The sequence below is a fragment of the Python bivittatus genome, unplaced genomic scaffold (genome assembly GCF_059951505.1).
Source record: "Python bivittatus isolate LINGU-HERP-01145 unplaced genomic scaffold, Pbiv_v1 ctg000210_np1212, whole genome shotgun sequence".
Lineage (NCBI taxonomy): Eukaryota > Metazoa > Chordata > Lepidosauria > Squamata > Pythonidae > Python > Python bivittatus.
Window position 1 is genome coordinate 4,089,060 of NW_028277053.1, and position 19,752 is coordinate 4,108,811.

Consider the following 19,752-nt stretch of genomic DNA (forward strand, 5'->3'; position numbering starts at 1 on the left):
CGGCTGCACCTTAAGAAACCCGCAACCGCCGAAGAACTGAGATACGAAGCAGAGGCACCTCTGGACCTCATTATCTTGGCGAACGGGAGGCGCAGCTCGTCCCAGCTGAGGCTGCCACGGCCGCTCCCCCCTCGTCGGGTCCATGGTCCCGCCCGAGCCGCGCGTCCCGTTGCTAAGAGGCGAGGTCACGTGGCTCCCGGCCGCGCTCTCGAGGGGGAGGCCTGCTATGGCGGAGGTGGCCGGGCCGGGGCTCGAGCTGGGGACCGTCCTGGTGCAGGTGGGTCGAAGGAGGTCGCCTCCGCCCGGCTCCCCAGACCCCCTTGCGCCTCTGCCCGACGTGATGGGCTCCAGAGTCCCAGGACGGGGGTGCTGCGCTAAGCCACGGCTTCGCTAACCACGGTCTGTTGCATAAACCACGATGGGCGGGGTTCCCCGCCCTGAAGCGCGGCCTGGGCTTGCGGCCTGGGCGCGCCTGGTCCGTCGACCGTGGCTGGGTCGGCGAGGCGCGCCGAGCCGTGGAGCCCCCGCGCTGCCCGGGTCGGCACCCTCTCGGCCCGTTTTGCCCCGCGGCAGCCTTGAAACCACTCGCGGGCCTCAGCGGACGGATCCCTGCAGAAGAACCGCCCAGAACCGACCGAGGCCGCGCGCTGACCACTCACGCAGCCCACGTTTCGCGACGTGGAGCAGGACGGCAGCCTGCGCCAAGTTTTTTAAAAGTTTAAAAAAATACGCGCTCTGGTTCTCTCAGTCACGACCTCTGCCCTGAGCTAAAGCATGGCTAGCTAACAGATTGTCGGTTCGGTTTTGGCTTGGCTGTTGCTTCCTGAGCCCTCACGCCATTTTTGTGGCTGAGCACCCTGCCCAAACCCCAACCCTTGTGTGTTGTGCGAACCTGGGGTAAGTAAACAGCACCCCAAAGGGGGAGTCAGGCCATCCTTTCCCACGTGAATCTTTTTCTTTTTTGCTTCTTCCAACTCCAGTTGAGTAAAGCTCCGTCTGTAATCTAACCTGAATTCCCTGGCTGAACCTAATTGATAGCATTGTTATGAATATTTCAGAAGAAGGATGCAATAAAAATGGAATTGATGCTTCAGTTGCTCCATAGCCTCCCTCCAGCTCTCTGTCCCTCAGTTACGTTTTTGCACGAGTCCTATCTGCCTTGACGCCTTATCTTGCCAAACGGCCCTACTCCAGTGTGTACCTCGCTATAGATTTAACAGATGTTTTCCTTTCCATTTTTAACATAATTTAAGGATCCTTCAGAAGTTAATATTTTCTCCTTTTAACTCCTTAAGACTAAGTCTCTTAGCCTTCTGGTGGAGAAAAACCAGATTTAGTAGACATATTCCACAATAACTGAGTGTCATATGTCATTTGGAATACTCTGGCAATATAATGCACTGAAGAGATGCAGCTTAGAGCCGATTAAAGATGATCGAGGTGGAAAATACAATGTACTAGTTTCCAATGGAACTGTCTTTGCGTTGATTTCAGAAATATTCCTTTAATTACCAGTAATAGATTTGGGAAATTAAATGTATTTATGTAGAATAAGGCAGGAGGCCAAAGCTATTTTTTCAATCAAATTACAGGTAGTCCTCACTTAATGACCATTTGTTCAGTGACTGAAATTACGACGATGCTGAAAAAATGGATTTATAACCTGTGCCCAAATTTACAACCGTTGTAGTGCCCCTGCAGTAATGTGATCAAAATTTGGGTGCTTGGCAAACTGCCTGCACTTACAACCACAGGGGCACTTCAACTACCCCCACCCACCTCTTTCCTCCCATCTCTGCCCTTTTGGCCCCCTGCTGCCCTGTGCACCATCGCTCCAGCTGATCTTTGCTGCCATCTTCATGCTCTCACTGCTGATGAGGCGTGTCTGGCCTAGCTGCTGGACCCTATGGGGCTGGCTTCGCGCTGCGAAGAAGGGAAAAAGACCCAAAAGCAGCCTTTTTCTTCCATTCTTCCCAGCGCAAAGCCAGCCCTGGCCTCACCCAGGAGCTCCAAAGAGGACTTTGTGCTGAGAAAAAGGGAAAATGAGCCCAAAGCAGCCTTTTTTCCCCTTCTTCCCAGCGCTCCCTCTCATTCCTGGGGGCTGGCTGAAAAAGTTCCATGCCAAAATCCAAGCAGGATTTTGGCATGAAGCTTTTTCAGCCAGCCCCCAGAGTTGAGAGGGAGTCCTCTCAGCAGGCAGCAGTGGCCTGTGACCTTCCCTGCCGGCTTCCCCATTGACTTTCTGGGGAAGCCAGCAGGGAAGACTGAAAATCGTAATCACATGATCGTGGGGTGCTTGGCAATTACAGGCCACTGCCACATGCCGAGACGACTCCCTCTCAACTCTGGAGGCTGGTTGAAAGCAAGATTTTCAGCCATGGAGGATTTTCAGCCCTAGAGTGGAGAGGCTTCAGAATCCTCTCAACTCTGAGGCTGAAATCCAAGCGGTTCTGAGGCCCTCGCACACCCGACCTGCCTTAATGACCAGGGCATCCCACTTAACGATGGAAACTTGGACTGCTGGAATTGCGGTCGCTAAGCGAAGTGGTCACATGATAATTCACTTAATGACCACATTGCTTAGCGACCTAAATTCCAGTCCCAATTGTGGTTGTTAAGTGAGGATTACCTGTAGAATTTTGCCTTAAAATCACATAACTGGCATTCAGAATTTCTCTACTCATCTATACTTACTTTGGAGTATCCTACCTATCTTGATAAATATATAATCTTCTGGTAGTAGAAACTAATGTGCTCATACCACAACTGCACAAACACTAGCTTCTACCTAGTGGAAAATGAACCTACCTACTTCCTGATGAGAGTTACTGAAGTTGTGTTCCGTTAGTTCCATAGGGTCTTCTCAAATTTAGATGCAGTTTGGAGTGATTGTGTTAATCAGTAACAGTCTTCTCCAAAAGGATGCTGTCCCAAAACCTAGGAAGAGTTCCCATCATTCCTACTCCTAGAATACCTGAAGTGAATGAATTGTGTGGACAGGTAGGGTACCACTCACTCAGTTCTATGCTTCCCCTTGGATTTCATTGGCTCCATCTGCAGTGACTTTTTTCTCAACCATAAGTAAACCTGGCCTCTGCTCCACCAGCTCTTGAGATTACCTGCTATCACATGTCACATTGCCACCTGAACTCTTTTCTAAGAAACTATTCTTGTAGTTGTTATAATACAAAGTTTGGTTGATTATTGTGGGTGAAATGGCATTCTTAATGACTTCTGTTTTAGAATGAAATATGTGGTTTTCCAGATGTTATGGAATTGTAGTTGACCATTGGCCATGATCTTGCTGTGTTCAATGGACTTGCTGTGTTCAATGACATCTGAAGAGGCACATGTTGCTTATGTCCATGTCATGACCTGTCATGCCAGTGTGGTGAAGGTGCTGGCCTAGAAACTAGAAGATTGTGAGTTCTAGGCCTCCCTTAGGCATGAAAGCTGGTTGGGTGACTTTGGGACAGTCACTCTCTCAGCCTTTCCAGACTAACCTGATCTAATTTTTTGACTAGGTAACTCCCTTAGCTATGTGAATTCTGTGGACTTAATATAATTTGGTTTTAAGGAAAACATTTGACAAAAATATCTCACGGTATTTTGATTAGCAAGCTAGTTAAGAATGGGCTATGGGCCGTAGTTTGCTGAGCCCCTGGTCTAGAGTGAGGTATCAAGTAGAGTAGAAAAGGATTGTCTATGTCCTCTACAACATTTTTATTAGTAGATGAGGCAGAGAGAATGCTTATCGAATTTACAGGTGACAAAAAATGTGGTGGAATGCCTTAGAACATACAAAAATAATTCAAAACAGTATTGACTGGCTAAACAAATGGGCTGAAAATTTAGTAGAGACAAGTGCAAAGATTATTCCTTAGAAATGAAGTTCACAGATATTTGTGGGGTGGGGAGAATTCCCGGCTTAATTACCTATGAAAAAGTTCTCAGTTGTTGATTGAAAACTGAGTGTGTAATGTTGCTGCCAAAAAATCCCCCAAAGCTGTAGAAGTACAGTTTTCAACTCATGGGAAGTAATTATTCCCTTTTATTTTGCATTGGTCAAACTTCAAGTACAATATTGTTTCTGGATCTGGACACCAAGCATTAAGACCAGATTCAGGCCAACTGGAACAGGTTTGGTAAGGGCAGGTAAAATGATAAAGGGAGAGCACATGGAAAGCGGTCTTAGAGGAAAAGAGGGAATGTTAACTCCTGACAAGAAAAGTACCTGAAGTGGTGTCACATAGAAGAAGAAGATCTGTTCTCTCTTGTTCCTGAGTGTAGGCCATGGAAAAATGGGTTTAAGTTACCGGAAGGCAACTTCCAATTGAATGTTAAAAAAAATAAATTACTGATGGTGGGAGTCATTAATCAGTGGAACTACTTGCCCTCAGAAAAGATGGTGGGCTCCTCTTCAATGGATGTCTTTAAGAAGAGGCTGGGATGCTTTAATTTAGATTCCTGCATTGAGCAAGAGGGTTGGTGGCCTCAAAAGTTCCTTTCAGTTCTATGATTCTTACACTGATTTGTCTTATACCCATTTGTCGGTCCAGCTCCCTGGTCTCAGCCCCTGTAGCTAGTCAGCAGACCTTCAGAGGCTCTGATTTCTGGCTGCTGCTGCTGCTTTTAAATGCCAGGTCAGTCTGTAAGAAAGCCTCCCTCATCTGCGATTTGATTGTGGATGAGAGGGCTGACCTGGCATGTGTTACAAGACCTGGCTGGGCCCGGAAGTGGGGGGTGGCCCCTTTGGAGATATGCCCAGCTGGGGTCCGGGTATGGCATCAGTCAAGATCCCAGTGCAGGGGTGGTGGTATAGCCATTGCCATCCAGGAATCCCTTACAGCTTTCAGGGGCGCTGCCCCACAGCTCACTGGATGTGAGACCCTGTTCATTAAGTTGGGCTCTAGGGATCAGTTGGGACTGTTGCTGTTGTACCAGCCTCCCTGCTGCACAGCGACCTCCCTGCCCGAGTTCGTTGATTCCATTTCTGGGTTGGCGGTAGAGTTCCCTAGACTTATGCTCTTGGGAGACCTCAATCTGCCTTCTCTAGGAGTGGGGTCTGAGGTGGTTTGGGAGTTCATGGCCACCATGACGGCCATGGGTCTATCCCAGATCATCCAGAGCCCAATACAGAACAGTGGTCACCCCCCTGATCTGGTGTTCCTATCGGAGCAATGGCTATGTGATCTGAAATTGGGGGAGCTCTCAGTGTCTCCCTTGTCATGGTCAGATCATGCCCTGATTACTGTGGAATTCTCTAGCACCACTGTCCAGTGTGGGGAGGCTGAACCCATTAAATTGGTCCACCCCAAGCAATTGATGGACCCTGATGGGTTTTAAAGGGAGTTGGGGGTTGTTCCTGCTAATCTGCTACATGGTCCATCTGAAGCCTTGGTCACCGTTTGGAATAAGATGGGAGCTGAGGCTTTGGATCAGATTGCACCCATGCCGCCTCTACCCTCTCATGGATTCTGTCACTCCCCGTGGTTCACAGAGGAGTTGAGGAAGTTGAAAAGAGAGAAGAGACATCTCTTAAGGCCTACCTTGTGGTACTTCTCCACCTTTATTGTGTCTGCGGATTTCTGTCCTGTGGCCCTGTTGGATGAGGGGGCTCAGAGAACCTCTTGCAGGGACATGTAGAAGAATTTGTTTAGCATCCTTCAGACAAAGTTGCTCAGATTCGCTCAGGGTTGGACACCAGCCTTGTTGCAAGTCTGGAGGAGATGCCTGGAGAGGAATGTTGCCTAATTATCTGGGATCGATTTGAACCTGTTGGAGCTGAGCAAGTGGACAGGGTCCTTAGGACTGTGAGCTCAGCCACCTGCTCTCTAGATCCATGCCCCTCCTTGGCTTGTGAAAGCAGTCCGGGGAGTGTCAAGGGGGGTGGGTTCTAGTGATGGTGAATTCTTCTTTGAGTGAGGGGGTTATTCCTGCACCTCTTAAGGAGGCTTTGGTTCACCCCCTCCTCAAGAAGCCATCTCTGGGCTCCATGGTACTGGACAATTTCCCACCAGTACCTCACCTCCCCATTCTGGGGAAGGTAATTGAGAAGGTGGTTGTGCAGCAGCTTCAGCGGACCTTGGAGAAAGTGGATTATCTGGATCCCTTTCGGGATTCAGACCTGGGTATGGGACAGAAACAGCATTGATCACACTTTTGGATGATCTATGGCAAGGGCCAGATGGGGGGTGCACATCCATCCTTACCCTGCTTGGCTTCTCTGCGGCTTTTGATACCATCCACCATGGTATCTGCTTGGATCGGCTTAGGGGATTGGGGGCGGGCGGCACTGTGTTGTCCTTTCTCCAGGGTCGTTTCCAGTCGGTGGTGGTCTGGGAGGAGAGATCCCACCCCCGGCCCCTACTATGTGAGGTGCTCTCTCCACTCCTATTCAACATCTACATGAGGCCGCTGGGTGAGCTCATCCGTCGCCATGGGGTGAAGTATTAGCTCTATGCTGATAATACCAAAATTATACATCTCTGCCCCTGGCAAATTAAGTGATGCCATGCCATATCCTGGTGTCTGGAGGCTGTGAGGGTCTGGGTGGGGAACAACAGGCTTCAGCTGAACCCCGGCAAGGCTGAGCGGCTTTGGGTTTTGGGGCCTGCCGGTTCCAGGACTATGCCGTCTTTGGTGCTGGGTGGGGTTTTATGGCTCCAGACAGACCCAGTGCGCAATCTGGGGGTCCTCCTGGACTCTCAACTTCTGCTCGAAGAGCAGGTGGCAGTCGTGGCTAGGAGGGCTTTTGCACAGCTTCATGTTGTGCACCAGTTGCGTCCGTTCCTCGATCGGAGGGTTTGCTTACAGTCACTCATGCCCTAGACACCTCCTGATTGGATTACTGTAATGCACTCTACATGGGGCTGCCCTTGGAGAGTAACCAGAAGCTTCAGCTGGTACAAAATGCAGCGGCGCGGGCAGTTCCAGAACAGCTCATGTTAGACCTTCTGCTCTGCGAGCTGCATTGGTTGCCAATCTGCTTCCAGGTCCAATTCCAGGTGCTGGTTTTGACCTTTAAAGCCCTTCAGGGCACGGGGCTGAGCTATTTGAGGGACTGCTTCTCCTCGACTCCATCTGCTCGTCCCATCAGATCCGGCAACAGAGGCACGCTGCGGGTCCCGTCTCTCAAGGAACTACACTTGGCGGGTCCCAGCAAGGGGGCCTTCTCTGCCATGGCGCCCGCCTTACGGAACATTCTCCCCCCCCCCCGAAGTGAGGTTGGCTGCATCCCTGTTAATGTTTTGGAGGTCCCTCAAGACCTGGCTTTGTCATCTGGCCTGGGGATCTCAGGGGACCGGAGAAATCTTGAGGTGGCTCCCTTGCTGATCTAATCTCTTGTGTGCCTTATGCTTTTTTAAAAAACTTTAATTTGACTGCTATTGGCATGTTTATTGTTTTTATATTTTTTGCTGTACGTCATCCAGAGTCACTTCTGAGATGGGTAGCCATATAAATTAAATAAATAAAATCCTGTAATTTAAATCTGATTTTTTAATTTCATATATAACAGATATATGACAGATATATATAACAGATATATAAAAGCACTATACCTAGTGCTTTTTCCCTAGAATAAATATGTTGCTTGTATCTCATCTTAAAATGATGTATGTGGCAGAATGATGCAGCTAAGTCAGGATGTCCTTAGGGAGGGTTAAAAATATCAAGATGACATCTGTGACCATGTGATTAAAGCACTGCTCCTTTTTTAAAGGACTGGAGTGTTGATCCTCTGGTTGTGGATGCCATTCTGACTTTCTGACACTCCCCCTGGATGCCTCTGAGATAAGCAGTGCCTATCTTGTGATTTCCCAGACAGACTCGGTATACTTGGAGTTGATAAGCTGTGGCTTGAGAAATAGCACTGAAATAGATAAGCAGTTTCGCACAAGGAGGAGAAGGAAAGTGAAAAGAGGCTGATGAACAGGCAAGAAGAGAGCTGATTGAAAGAGAAACCAGTGTTCCTATCTATGATAGGATAAAGCAACGGGGAAAATCAAAAGAAACTTTTTGCGAACGATGGTTTGATTGGTTGGTTGGTTGATCCTAAGAACCTACAAGGGTTCATGACAGTGTAGATTGGAAAACTTAAGATATTTTAATAGTTAAAAATGTTCAGAAGTAAGGTTATTAACTTTATTGGCACTTACTCCCAGTTGAGGTATATATTGGAATGCAGCTATACAGTACAATTCTGTGCAGGTTTACTCATATACAGTCTCATTGAGCGTTATACCTATTATTTGGGATTGAAGCCTAAATCAGTGAAGTTGGTATTGGAATCAGGGTATGTTTGTACAGCACACTAATACATCAAACATGGTTAAGAAATCACACATCATGCTAAGCCAAAGAAGTCAAATCACATGGCTTAACGTGGTAGCCTTGTTCAGATTATACACTGAAACAGAATGTGGATGTTCAGTTTTAGTTTAGCACTTGTGTTTTGTCAACAGTGCTTTATGCTGAATATGTTGTTGACCCAGCCATGCACATCTGCAGAGAGGGCTAGCAGGTAAATGATGACAAGTGTGATGATGCTATCACACTCACACCCTTGTCTGACATCCTGATGCAAGAATGTAATCACAGCATTTGTGTGACAATGCCATTGCATGTGTGTCATCATTTTGGTTTATTGTGGACATCACTGAACCCAGTCTATTTTTTTCCTTTCATTTGCCCTTGTTAGAGAATACAGTTTAAGAATGAGTTTCATTCCCAAGGTCTGTCCTTAAGTCAAATTTGTATGTAAGGCAGAACAGTGTTATTGTATAATACTGTGTGAGTAGTATTGTGTAGTGAACTCGAACCATTGGGTATTTAACTCAAACCATTGGGTATTTAACTTGAATTTTGCTCCAATAGGCTCCGTTCTTAACTATGAGTCGTCCTTGAACCGGGTGTTCTTAACCCGGGGGCTCCCTGTTCTTGATACCTGCAGTATTCCATTTCTAGCCATGTAACTTGAAATGCCAGCTTTTATCTTGTTTCTGTCCTTGTAATATTCCAGAAGTCTCTGAGATTTAAGCAATTTGATACATTTAGTCTTATTGAAGGGCATTTATATTCTTGTGTATTCAGGGCATGCTTTATTTTCTAGGTTCAAGAAGATCTTCAAGAGTTGAAGGAAAAACTGCGAGACGTCAGCCATGATTGGGAAAGAGTTGATGCTCAGGGTCTAGAATCTGCTGTTGAAAGGGCAGAGAGCAGATTGAGGGTGAGCAGACTGCCACTCTTTCAGTGGTCAAGAAAAACAGTGAAATCCAGATATTCTATTCTTCATACCTTATTTCACTCATTCCAACAAACTTTAATATAAATCTTTTTTCTTTCTCTCTTCCCCCGAACAGAAGCATGCAGAGAAGTATTTAAATGCAGTGAACAGATCAGTACTAACTATTTTGCCAGCTGATAATGAACAACTGTATTCAAGACAGATTTCCAAATGGTAAGAACATTCAGTTTGATTTGATATATATCTTTAAATGGCAGAATCTGGCTGCTTTTAGAATTCAAAGATAGTTTTCATAAACAACCTCCAAACACTGATGTATGAAAATACCTGTCTTCTGTTCCGTAGCAAGGATCGGGCAACGGGTTGACCATATTCACATGACACTGAATAGGTTTGCTTGCTACTGGTGCTTGATTGCTCCTTTCCGTAAGCTCTCTGGTTTGGGACAGCAATCCATGGCTTGTTTAGGTGTGGTATGTCAGAGATTTCTGGCTGGGAGTGTCTCCAAATTTAAAACAAACCACAGGATATTCTCTCTGTCTCTTTCTCTCTTTGAAAGACCTCAGCATCTTGTATTCAATGTGGCAAGGCTTAGGGTGCAGATGGTTCTCACCAACCTGTGTAGTTTTTGGGGAGCTGTGGCCATGCCTAGAGGAGTAAACATGCCAAGCTTTTGTTGGGCAAGACTCTTTCTTGCCTGGACTCCTCAGATTTCTGTTACTGCTTATCTCTGTTTGTCGAACAAGATCACGTCATTTTTCTGGATGAACCAAATAGTCATGGCTTATTTGGCCAATTCCATATTGGTTTCCCCTACTTTTTTTAGTTGCTCTTGCAAGGGCCATAGACTTGGGTGAAGCAAATTAGGAATAAGCCAGGAAACCACAAACTGAAGTACAGTCACATATTCTACCAAACTGTAGACTAAAACAAGAAATTGTGCTTTCAAATTGTGGTTTGCTGTCCTTGAAGAAAGCATGATTTATATTCACTGACTGTGTTTACATGTGGTCAGTCAAAACCAAACTTCATTACAGCTTAGAGTATGTGTAACCCCCAGCCTATATCACTATATAGTGTTAACACCTTTCTCTGTGACTTCTTGTATTTTATCCTAATCATAGAATGTCTTCTTTTTGGGATATGAAAATAAAGCCAAAACTATTTTGCATGCTTTATTATTTCATTCTCTTCCCAATTTAGGGGAATCCCCCTGGAGCCTTCTCAGAAAGAAATAACTTTCCCAAAGATGCCTGTGATTGTCCCTCCTGGTGTTGCAGCCCTGCATTCATCCTTAGGCTCAAAGGTTTGAAGCAACTTACTCCTTAATCTTGCCAGTGGATTAACTTCTGCAGTCAAGTTATGTCCCCAAGTGATCCCTCTCCAAAATGTTCTCTTATAGAGCCTCCAAGGCCAGGCCTACTTTGGATTTTGTTCTGCAGAGCAGAAAGTGGATGGTGGGGTGGGCTCTTCCTTCCCTAATGGCAAGAGTTGGAGCCATAACGTTTATAATGATGGTCTGATCTTTTTGGTAATCCAAGATGGCTTACCTGCATGTCTCCCTGATTCTCTCCCCACTGCAGCATCTCCGTGAGATAGATTGAGGGAGAGCAACTGGCCCACAATCTCCTAGTAAGCTCTGCCACAAACTGGGACTTAAGCTTGAGACTCCCCAGTGCAGTGTAATATAGTGGTTAAGGTGCCAGTGCAGTTACACCAAGAACATAAAGTCTTGGGAAGGATCAGCACAGGTAGAGGAGGAACATGCAGCTATATCAATTTGCCCTGTAGGTTTAAATTCCTTACATTTATGTACTACCATGACTAGAAAAGTTGAGTTTCACTTCATAGATGTCAGTGACTAGAGTGTTTTCTTTGACCCTGTGACTACATAAGCCCATCGGTCCTAGGAGGGGGAGTAGCAGCAGCGGCAGATAGAAAGGATGGCTGAAGATCAGAGATGGTCTGTGCACCTGATGACGCTGGGCTGAAAAGCATGCAGGGCCTCCATCATGGATTCCCCTTCACTGATCTCCCTGCCACAGTACAGCAGTTGAGTTCAAGGAGTAAGGGGCTTGAACTGGCCCATCCAGGGTTCTTTCAGGACATATGTGCTGCTGACCCATGAGAGTGTCCTAGTAACTGCCCTTGGGAAAGGAAATGGAATCCTGTGATCTTTGGCTCATTGGCAAGATTTTTTAATTATGAAATAACTGGGAGATCCAGCTGAGAAATAGAGGCCTGTTACCTGTCCTGAGTTTCTGGGCACAGGACAGGTTGGAAATCTGTGAGAAGGCAAATACAGGCATAAAGCATTTCACAACTTGAAAAAGTTTCAGTGAGGCCCATTTTAGTAGATCTGCATTCCTATGCAGATCCAGGTTAGGCCTGAAACTTTGGTGGCAGGTATTTTGCCTTTGAGCTTGAGAGCCAGCTATAGCAAATTCAGCACAGCTTTAAGAGGATGCAGCCATGCTTGTTCCTTACCTGCCAGCTGGGGAACAAACCTGTGACAATTTTCAAAGTAATCTTTCCAAGAAAACTACTGGGAGAGATTATTGCTCTTGATACAGGTCCAAATGTTTTGCTGCCTCTCCTTCGGCACAGCGAAATCACACATTCTCCATGAAAAGCATCTGCTTTCACATTGGGATAATTTATATCTTTTGTGCTAACTTCTGAGGTTTCTGCTTTTAAAACAGAAAGCATTATATTTATTGAGTCATGTATGAGCTTATTAAAAAATGTTCTCTCTGTTCCTGTGGAATTTCCTTTCACAGTCCTTTCTGACGATCAAAATACCTGGATTTGTTGCATCCAAATAATAGCCAAGATGTCACTCCCTTTAGAATTTGAATTCCCATTTCTTTAGTTATTATTGATTTTTTGGCTCTTGTTCATTTTTTGTCTGCCACTAATGATAAAATTTTGTGTCCACAAAACTTGCCTGACAGCAGATAAATTCGCACGGGCAGATTCTGTGAACGTTTATTAATCAGCTACTCAGTTACATGAGTACAGGTGGTCCTCACTTAATGACCATTTGTTTAGCGACCATTCAAAGTTACGATGGTGCTAAAAAAAGTGACAACCAGTGCCTGAAGTTACGACCGTCATAGTGCCCCCACAGTCACATGATTGTGATCTAGGCGCTTGACAACCAGCTTGCACTAAGAGTGTTGCAGCATCCCAGGGTCACGAGATCACCATTTGCAACCTTCCCGGCCAGCTTCTGGCAAGTAAAATCAGTGGGGAAACACTTGATTCACTTAATGATCACACGATTCGCTTAACAACCATGGTGATTCGCTTAATGATGCCACCAAAAAGGTCATAAAATTGGGTCCAGTCACGTGATGATTCGCTTAACGACTGCATTGCTTAGCAACCTAAATTCCAGTTCCAATTGTGGTCATTAAGCGGGGATTACCTATAGTAACAACTCAGTTGTATGAGCATTGCACAGCTGTATCATTTTGAATGCATTCAGGTATCCTTGTTGTGATTACAGTTCTCACTGGCAGGAAAAACATTTGGGCAGGCCAAAAAGGAACAAGATCTGATTTTTCAATTACTTCCCAAGTAAAGTTTTTTACTTGCATGACCTCAGTAAACTAAGAACAAATTGGAGGGACCTGTTTTGGTTCATTCACTTTGAGTGAGTTCTTAAAAATGTTAGAGCCCAGAATTTTTAGCAGTAGTCTCTGGCGAGTTTGGCAGGACCATTTGCAGTTGCTGATGAAAGCAGATTTCTGCTAAACCTACTGCATACATTGGAGAGTTAAGAATTAAGAAAAAGGTGGCATCAGGGATGGAGAACTGCTGCTCATTCATGCTGATCTCTCCTTTGTTACCCCAAGCTGCCCCCCACCTCCTGTACCCTACTGTTGAAGAACAGTTTTGTTACAGAACAGGGAGTTCTAATCTTAGCTGTTACTGCTGGGACAATGATTCCTGCTGGGATCCCAGATAGATAGAATGCTTTGCTTTGCTTCATTTTGGAATGTATAAACTGCTTCAGTCAAGGTTATTCTAAGCAAGGTACAAAAGCAACAGCTGCAGTCAACACAATAATAATAAAATATAGTTAATATACCATAAAAAATACAATATATAATTATTGTTTAACATTTATAAGTAATACACATGGTCCTCGTTTAGTGACTGTCTCGTTTAGTCACTGCAGTCATGATGGTAATGAAACAGTAACGTTGCAACCAATCCTTGCATTTATGACCTTTGCAGCAAAGGAAAACTGAAGTAAAATCGTAAAAATCGTGATGTTTCACTTAGCAACCACTTCGTTTAATGACCAGGTTACTGTTCCCAACACCTGTATAACACTCTTGGCACTGGGAGGTCTTCAGCTTTCAAGTTCCAAAGGTCTTCTGCAACAGCCACATTTTTATGAGCTTCCAGGGAGTCATGAGAGTGGGACAGGTGGTTATTTAGAGGAAGTAGGGAACGCTGTGTAGGTGGAACATATGTAAGTGGAATATAGAGGGTGCATGAGAGAAGGAGAGAGAAGGTGGGTGGCCATGGCTCTGTGAGCGTGAAAAACATTTGGGGTGGTTGCAATCCCAAGAGCAAGAGGAAGGGAGCGTGTTCGCATGGCGTCTTAAATCACACTGGCTGTTCTTATGAACTTGCAGGCTGCTTCCTCAGGGCTATCCTGCATGGCTCCTAAACCATGGTCATTATCTTTCTATAGTTAAACATGTCACTTGAACCCAGAGTAGTTGCCATCTCTAGGAAGCAATAACCAGAATTTAAAAAAACAAACAGTTGTTTGTTATTTTCAAATTCCAGTTAGAGGTAACCAGAAATAACAACCATGCTAAGTTTGGATGACAAATGTAACCATAGGAAAAAACACTGTGGATAAGGTCACCCAGGGTGGAGGTAAAATGATGGGACAGGCGCTCCCCTTAGTTTGCTAGAGTTGTTTATTGTGCTTCATGAGCTGTCTCAGAGTGATAGCCACAGTTGATTTGTGGCCCACAATGTACTGTTTCTAAGAAAATATTGCACTTAGTTGGGGGGGAAACATTCTCCCCTGTAGACTAGGATTTTCTGGCTGCTGCAGTATTGAGAATGTCATCTTTAGTGTTTAATAAAAAAAAGGAACACCCTAACTCACCCACAAAGATGCAGAAGGCAAGCTTATTGCATGTCATTTGTAAACACACTAACTCCTGCACTCTGTACATACTGTCGTCTTGGGTGTCTCCTTCGTCCTGGAGCGCCTTCAGCTGAGATCTGTAACCTCAGTCTGGGCTTCTTTGGAACATTGAACAAGGACGCCCAGGCCACACATGCAGTCCAACACAGTCACTTTCAGACGGAGAGAGTTGCAGAGCTGCACAAACTTCCTGCCCTATCAGCTGAAGAAGTGGGCTTTTCTTTGGCCAACGTGAAGATGGTGAAGGGCTGGAAGTATCCAACCTAGCTATCCAAGGACATCCGAGAAGAACCATTGGGGCAGACACTTGGAAACGAGGAGGACAGTGGCTAGGTGCATGGTGCATCTAGGGCAGAGAGGCATTCCGTTAGGTGCATCATGAGAGCCTTCCTCTCCCATTTATACGGAATCAGGCTTTTCATAGTAGATAACAAGGAGTTTGCATTTTCTCCATTATGAAGTTGTTTGCACTGCTGCCTATAGATACTGTGCTGCTCCAGTTGACCAGGGAAAGCACTGCGTTAGGGATGCTAACAAGGCTGGTATAGGGTAAAACTTCCAGCATTGTTGTTGCAGAGAGGATGTTTTGTGTTTCTTTACAGCACAAGCTGTCAGTGATGATGAAGATTCTGTGCGATCCAAGAAATGCATACCACCGGAGTGTTCTGAATCAGAACTATGGTGTCAGTTTGCCATTAATTAATCGGAGGAAAACAGTATCTGTAAGTAATCAAAAAGGTATTTTCATAGCTTATTTCTTGCTGTGTTTCTTGCGTCTGATTTTTCTTCAGAACAGTTGAGCCTTAGCCACTCTCTTGGGCAAAAAATCTAGCTCCAACATTATTCTGTTTCAGGAAGTTCAGCCCCAGAATATTTTGTGCCAGGAAAAAGCATTGTTGGACTAGTTCATACATATATCTACATCGCTTGATCTCTTTAGTGACTCCTGGTGCCTGGCTGCTGAAGGTGTTAATAGATTATGTTAGACAACTGTGTATTTGAGGTAAAGAATGTAAAATTCTAACATCTGTGATAAACTGCCCATAAATGCCAATGGCCACTTGCTTGTGCAATTAGCATTATTACTTTTATATATAAACGTTCAGTGAATCTTAGTGTTTCAGTGAGATTCCCACTAAGTTTACTGTGCTTACCAATCTTTGGCTCTATGTTTACAATCATTGGATTTTGTTTCATATAAGTGTTCATTACCTTTTAATTTATAATTTAATTTTTATTTTATTTAAATGGTTTATTTTATTTTATTTTATGCATTGAAGCATTTTGTATCACTTTTTGGTCCTAACAAGACCTTCCAAAGTGGTTCATACAAAAGTATAAAACAACATGAGAGCACAAAAATGAAAAGTTTTAGATCAGAGTTAGAGCTTTCAGTTTAAAACTGTGCCATGCCAAGTGGAATAAGAAGTTCCTCTCGCCTGTCTGAATGCCTCGGGGGCTGCGGGGGGGGGGGGGTCTCACCTCCTGGTAAAAGCAATTCCGTAATCAGAATGTGATTGTCACAAAAGAAACATGTTGACTCTGGCTCATGCAAAAGGGCCTCTGAAGATGAATTTAGCCACCTGGCACATTCACACAATAAGAGATGATCTCTCAGATCTCCTGGGCTTTAGCTGCTTAGAGGCTTGATAAATCAGCTGTAGCCCCTTGAAATGAATTAGAAGCCCAAGAAGTTATCCTAAGGTTGTGGGATCATACCCTAAAGAGAGCCATCTGACTGCTTCATGTTGCAACAGCTACAGTTTTCAAACTCTTTTTGAGGACAACCCCAGTTGAAGCCATTTGAACTGGGGAATGAATATACTCACTATGGCTGGAGGTACCTTTTCCAGGAGAGAGCACATCTGGCGCGCTCATCCGGGCCACTCTGGGTCTTAGCGGGCCCTCGCACATCTTGGAAGTACGTCCGATCCAGAAGTGCTGATCCTCAACTGTGAATCTGAACCTTCAGAGGGCGAGGGTCCCCATATAGAACAGACTCTGCTCCCAAACCCAGATTTGACAATACTCTGGCCATGCATTCTTTCCAGCTTGTTAGCTCAGATCCAGTCTTTCCCAAGCGGCATCATGGGACATGTAGAGAGTTCTTGCAAGAAACAGTGGGGGACAAAGGAGATCAACCTGGATGCATCAACCATTTGATGCTCTCTTAAAAAAGGCTAGTCAAGTATATTAATTACTGTTACCCAAACATATAGCTTAGCAATGTATAAAGAACGATCTGCAAATGATATCAATTACACATAACTATGATATAGAACTTAGCAGCACTTGTGAAAATGTAAAATTATGTTAATTACAGGCAACGAAAATATACAAATTAACACTATTAATTAAAATTGCATGCAAACTTTGTTAATTGCATGTAATTAAACGTATAGATTGGTGTTTGCGAATACACAAAATTCTGTTAATTACATGTGCCTAAATATGCAGATTAGCTGTGTTAATTAAAATAGCATGCGAATTATTTTAATTGTGTGCATCTTAGAGTTGCAGATTAGCTGCAGGCCCCTTAACACTTTCTCCTTCAGCAATTTCTGAGTTGCTCACCTCTGTCAGAGAGCAAAATGCCCATTGAAAAGGCCACAAAAATAATTCTCAATAATTGCTGTGATCTCAAAGGAGCTTTCCGTCATTTTCATGTTCACAGAATTGTTGCATAGCCATAGACTTATACTGGTACTTGGGTCCCCACCTTCAAATAAATAAATAAATAATGCAACACAAACTTAGCTCCTTTTCATTTATTCATGAGGAAAAATTTAATGCCTTTGCGATCCCAAGTTTTTATGAGTTGCTGTCTTCTGCTGCACGTTTAACTAAGTTCTTTCCATTGTTCTTTCTCTTGCTTTTATCCTCCGTGAAGCTGTAGGCTTCTCTGTGTGTCTGGACTATGCCCTGCTTGTATCTGAGTTACATCTGTATGGGAAAGGTACATACGTTCATTCTTGAAATGATGCTGTAGTAGTAAAAACCATTGTTTTTTTTTCAGATGTACTGCAGGAGGGACAAGAAGGTGTGAGACCTTTGGGGGGTGGGAGGAGAAGCTCCAGCATATGGTTTCAATTACAAAAAGAGAATAAAAACCATAACATTGGCATCAGTAGTGGAATCAGACTTAAACAAATTGATGTTCCACTGCAGTAATTTGGAGTACGTTTGCTGCATTTATAAAAACACATCAGAAGACAACAGCAAATTAATAAACTGTCCTTCTCACCAAATATAAGAAAAGGAATAATTGGCGAGATTATTAAGCGATCAGATGACTACATGCAGCTTCCTCTCAATCTAGGAGTGGGAATGTGAAGGTCACCTCTATCCTTGGATGACAGAGAGCGTTTTGTTGGTAAACAAATTAATCTTTGGAAAGGTCACCATTTGTTTTACATTTTGTATCCAGTTCTTGTCATCTGGAATCCAAGATTGACTGTCATTCCGCAAGGTGGCGTGCAGTTGGGGCGGCTTCTGCCCGTATCAGCATTCTTTGATGGAACTCCATGCCTGATTGAGATGCTATGGGCTGCTGGCTTACAGCTGTCGCTGGACAAGAAGGGAGGCCCAGCCCGGAATTCCAATAAGCAGGGCTGTCCAATCCTGCTTGGTGGAAGCTGGCCTTCTGCCCACAAGTAAAATGTACAGCAGTTTGAGCCAGCTATTATCTAGCCTCCTTCCTTCTGTGCTGCTTCTGTTCTGCCTTCAGAAAAGCACTGTCGTCATGCATCTCTTCTTGGCCACCCACCTGGTGCGGTAATTTGAGACAGGTCGGCTGGGAGGAGAACCTAAAAGAGGCTTTCAATTAGAGAGGCTTCCCTAAGAGTCGGAATAGGCTTCTACCCAAAATGGGATTGGGGCTTTTGATAGTTCGATGGTTAACAGAATGAACTGCAAAGTTTCTTGCTCAGAAGTCTAGACTGCCTTGAGCCATCTTTTCATCCTCTCCTCGCTAATCAGAGTGGGTCTGGTAGCATCTTTTCAGACTAACACATTTTATTGAAAGGCATAAGCTTTCGTCAGCTACGGCTCACTTCGTCAGATGCACAGAGTGGCTAGACTGATGTTGAATTTAAATCGGGGTGAGGCCAGGCGGTGGGGGGGGGGGGGAGATGCAGATTCAGGTTACATGTGAGACAAATTACAAGTATCTTATCAATTAGCAATTGTAATGTGTTAAAAGCCCATTGTGTTTGTTGAGATGGCCTGAAACCTTTTGATGTTTGTAAGTTCAGCAATCTCTCCACTCAATTGTGCTGGTAAAATTTCTTTGTTCCAAAAGAGCTACTTTGAAATCTGTAATGGAGTATCTTGGGAAATTAAAATGCTCTGATACTACTTTGTCCTAGTTTTGAGCTTTTGTGCCAGATTTGTGTCCATTAATTCTTTTGTATACAATCTGGCCTGTTTGTCCTGCCTAGAATCCAGAGGGGCATTGCTAACAGATGATGGCATGCATCACATTAGAGAGAGAAGTGTGGAAGCACCTTTAATCTTATATATGAAGTAGCTGGGACCTCTGATCGTGCTGCTGGTATAAATGTAGAGGCAAAGTAGATACCTGGGTTTCCCTTCCTTCCCCACCTCCTCCCAATTTAAAACCTGTAATAGTTTAGCTACTCCACACATCTGTAGTATACTAAAACTAATGCCTGTTAATAATGTTTTGTTAGTCTGAAAAAGTACTCCAGGTAGTACTCGTTTAGTGACCATAATTGAGACCAGCAACTCGGTCATTAAATGAAGCAGTTGCTAAGTGAAACTGCGACGTGCTTGCGATCTGACTTCAGCTTTCTTTTGCTTTACAGACTTGCAAAGGTCATAAATGCAAGGATTGGTCACAAAGTTACTTTTCATCATCGTCGTAACTGCGAATTGTTGCTAAACAAGGCAGTTGCTAAATGAGGACTACCTGTACTGACCTCCTGAATTTTGGCTATCATAGACTAATACAGCTCTCCTACTAATAACAACCTACTATATGGTGATTTGGAAGAAACTGATAATTTATGTGGAGTACTAAATATCTTGGGAAGGGACCAGATGCTTAAGTCAGCAGATGGAGAAAAGTGCAAATAGTTTCTTAAGTGGTTAAGTTTATATTAAATGCCTTTGTATATTCATATTTTGCATTTCTTTTATATTTAATAGCTTCAGTGCCCACAATTAAAAATCTTTTCACATGAAGTGACAAAATCAAGTGTCTTTTTTGCCCTTAAAAAACATAAAATAGTTAAAGAGTTTCATCACAGATGGGAAGTGTTTTTGTTTTTGTTTGCTTGCTTTCTGGCATGGACTATGTATT

The 19,752-nt window shown here is 44.2% G+C and overlaps 1 protein-coding gene across 10 annotated transcripts in view; it reads left to right on the forward strand.

The window, feature by feature from the left end:
- The first annotated feature begins 181 nt into the window (after positions 1 to 181).
- Positions 182 to 19,752, forward strand: part of IQCH (IQ motif containing H) — an 85,935-nt gene continuing 66,364 nt past the window's right edge. For 9 of the 10 annotated variants that reach the window (XM_088139224.1, XM_088139218.1, XM_088139217.1 and 6 more), the window contains exons 1-5: positions 182 to 277; positions 9,113 to 9,229; positions 9,363 to 9,460; positions 10,451 to 10,553; positions 15,032 to 15,151. In XM_088139224.1, coding sequence (XP_087995350.1) covers positions 227 to 277; positions 9,113 to 9,229; positions 9,363 to 9,460; positions 10,451 to 10,553; positions 15,032 to 15,151 — 489 coding nt within the window. In that variant the 5' untranslated portion in view covers positions 182 to 226. Of the gene's footprint in view, positions 278 to 9,112; positions 9,230 to 9,362; positions 9,461 to 10,450; positions 10,554 to 15,031; positions 15,152 to 17,319; positions 17,386 to 19,752 lie in introns of those variants that run through there. The other variant, XM_088139225.1, reaches the window with a different exon arrangement.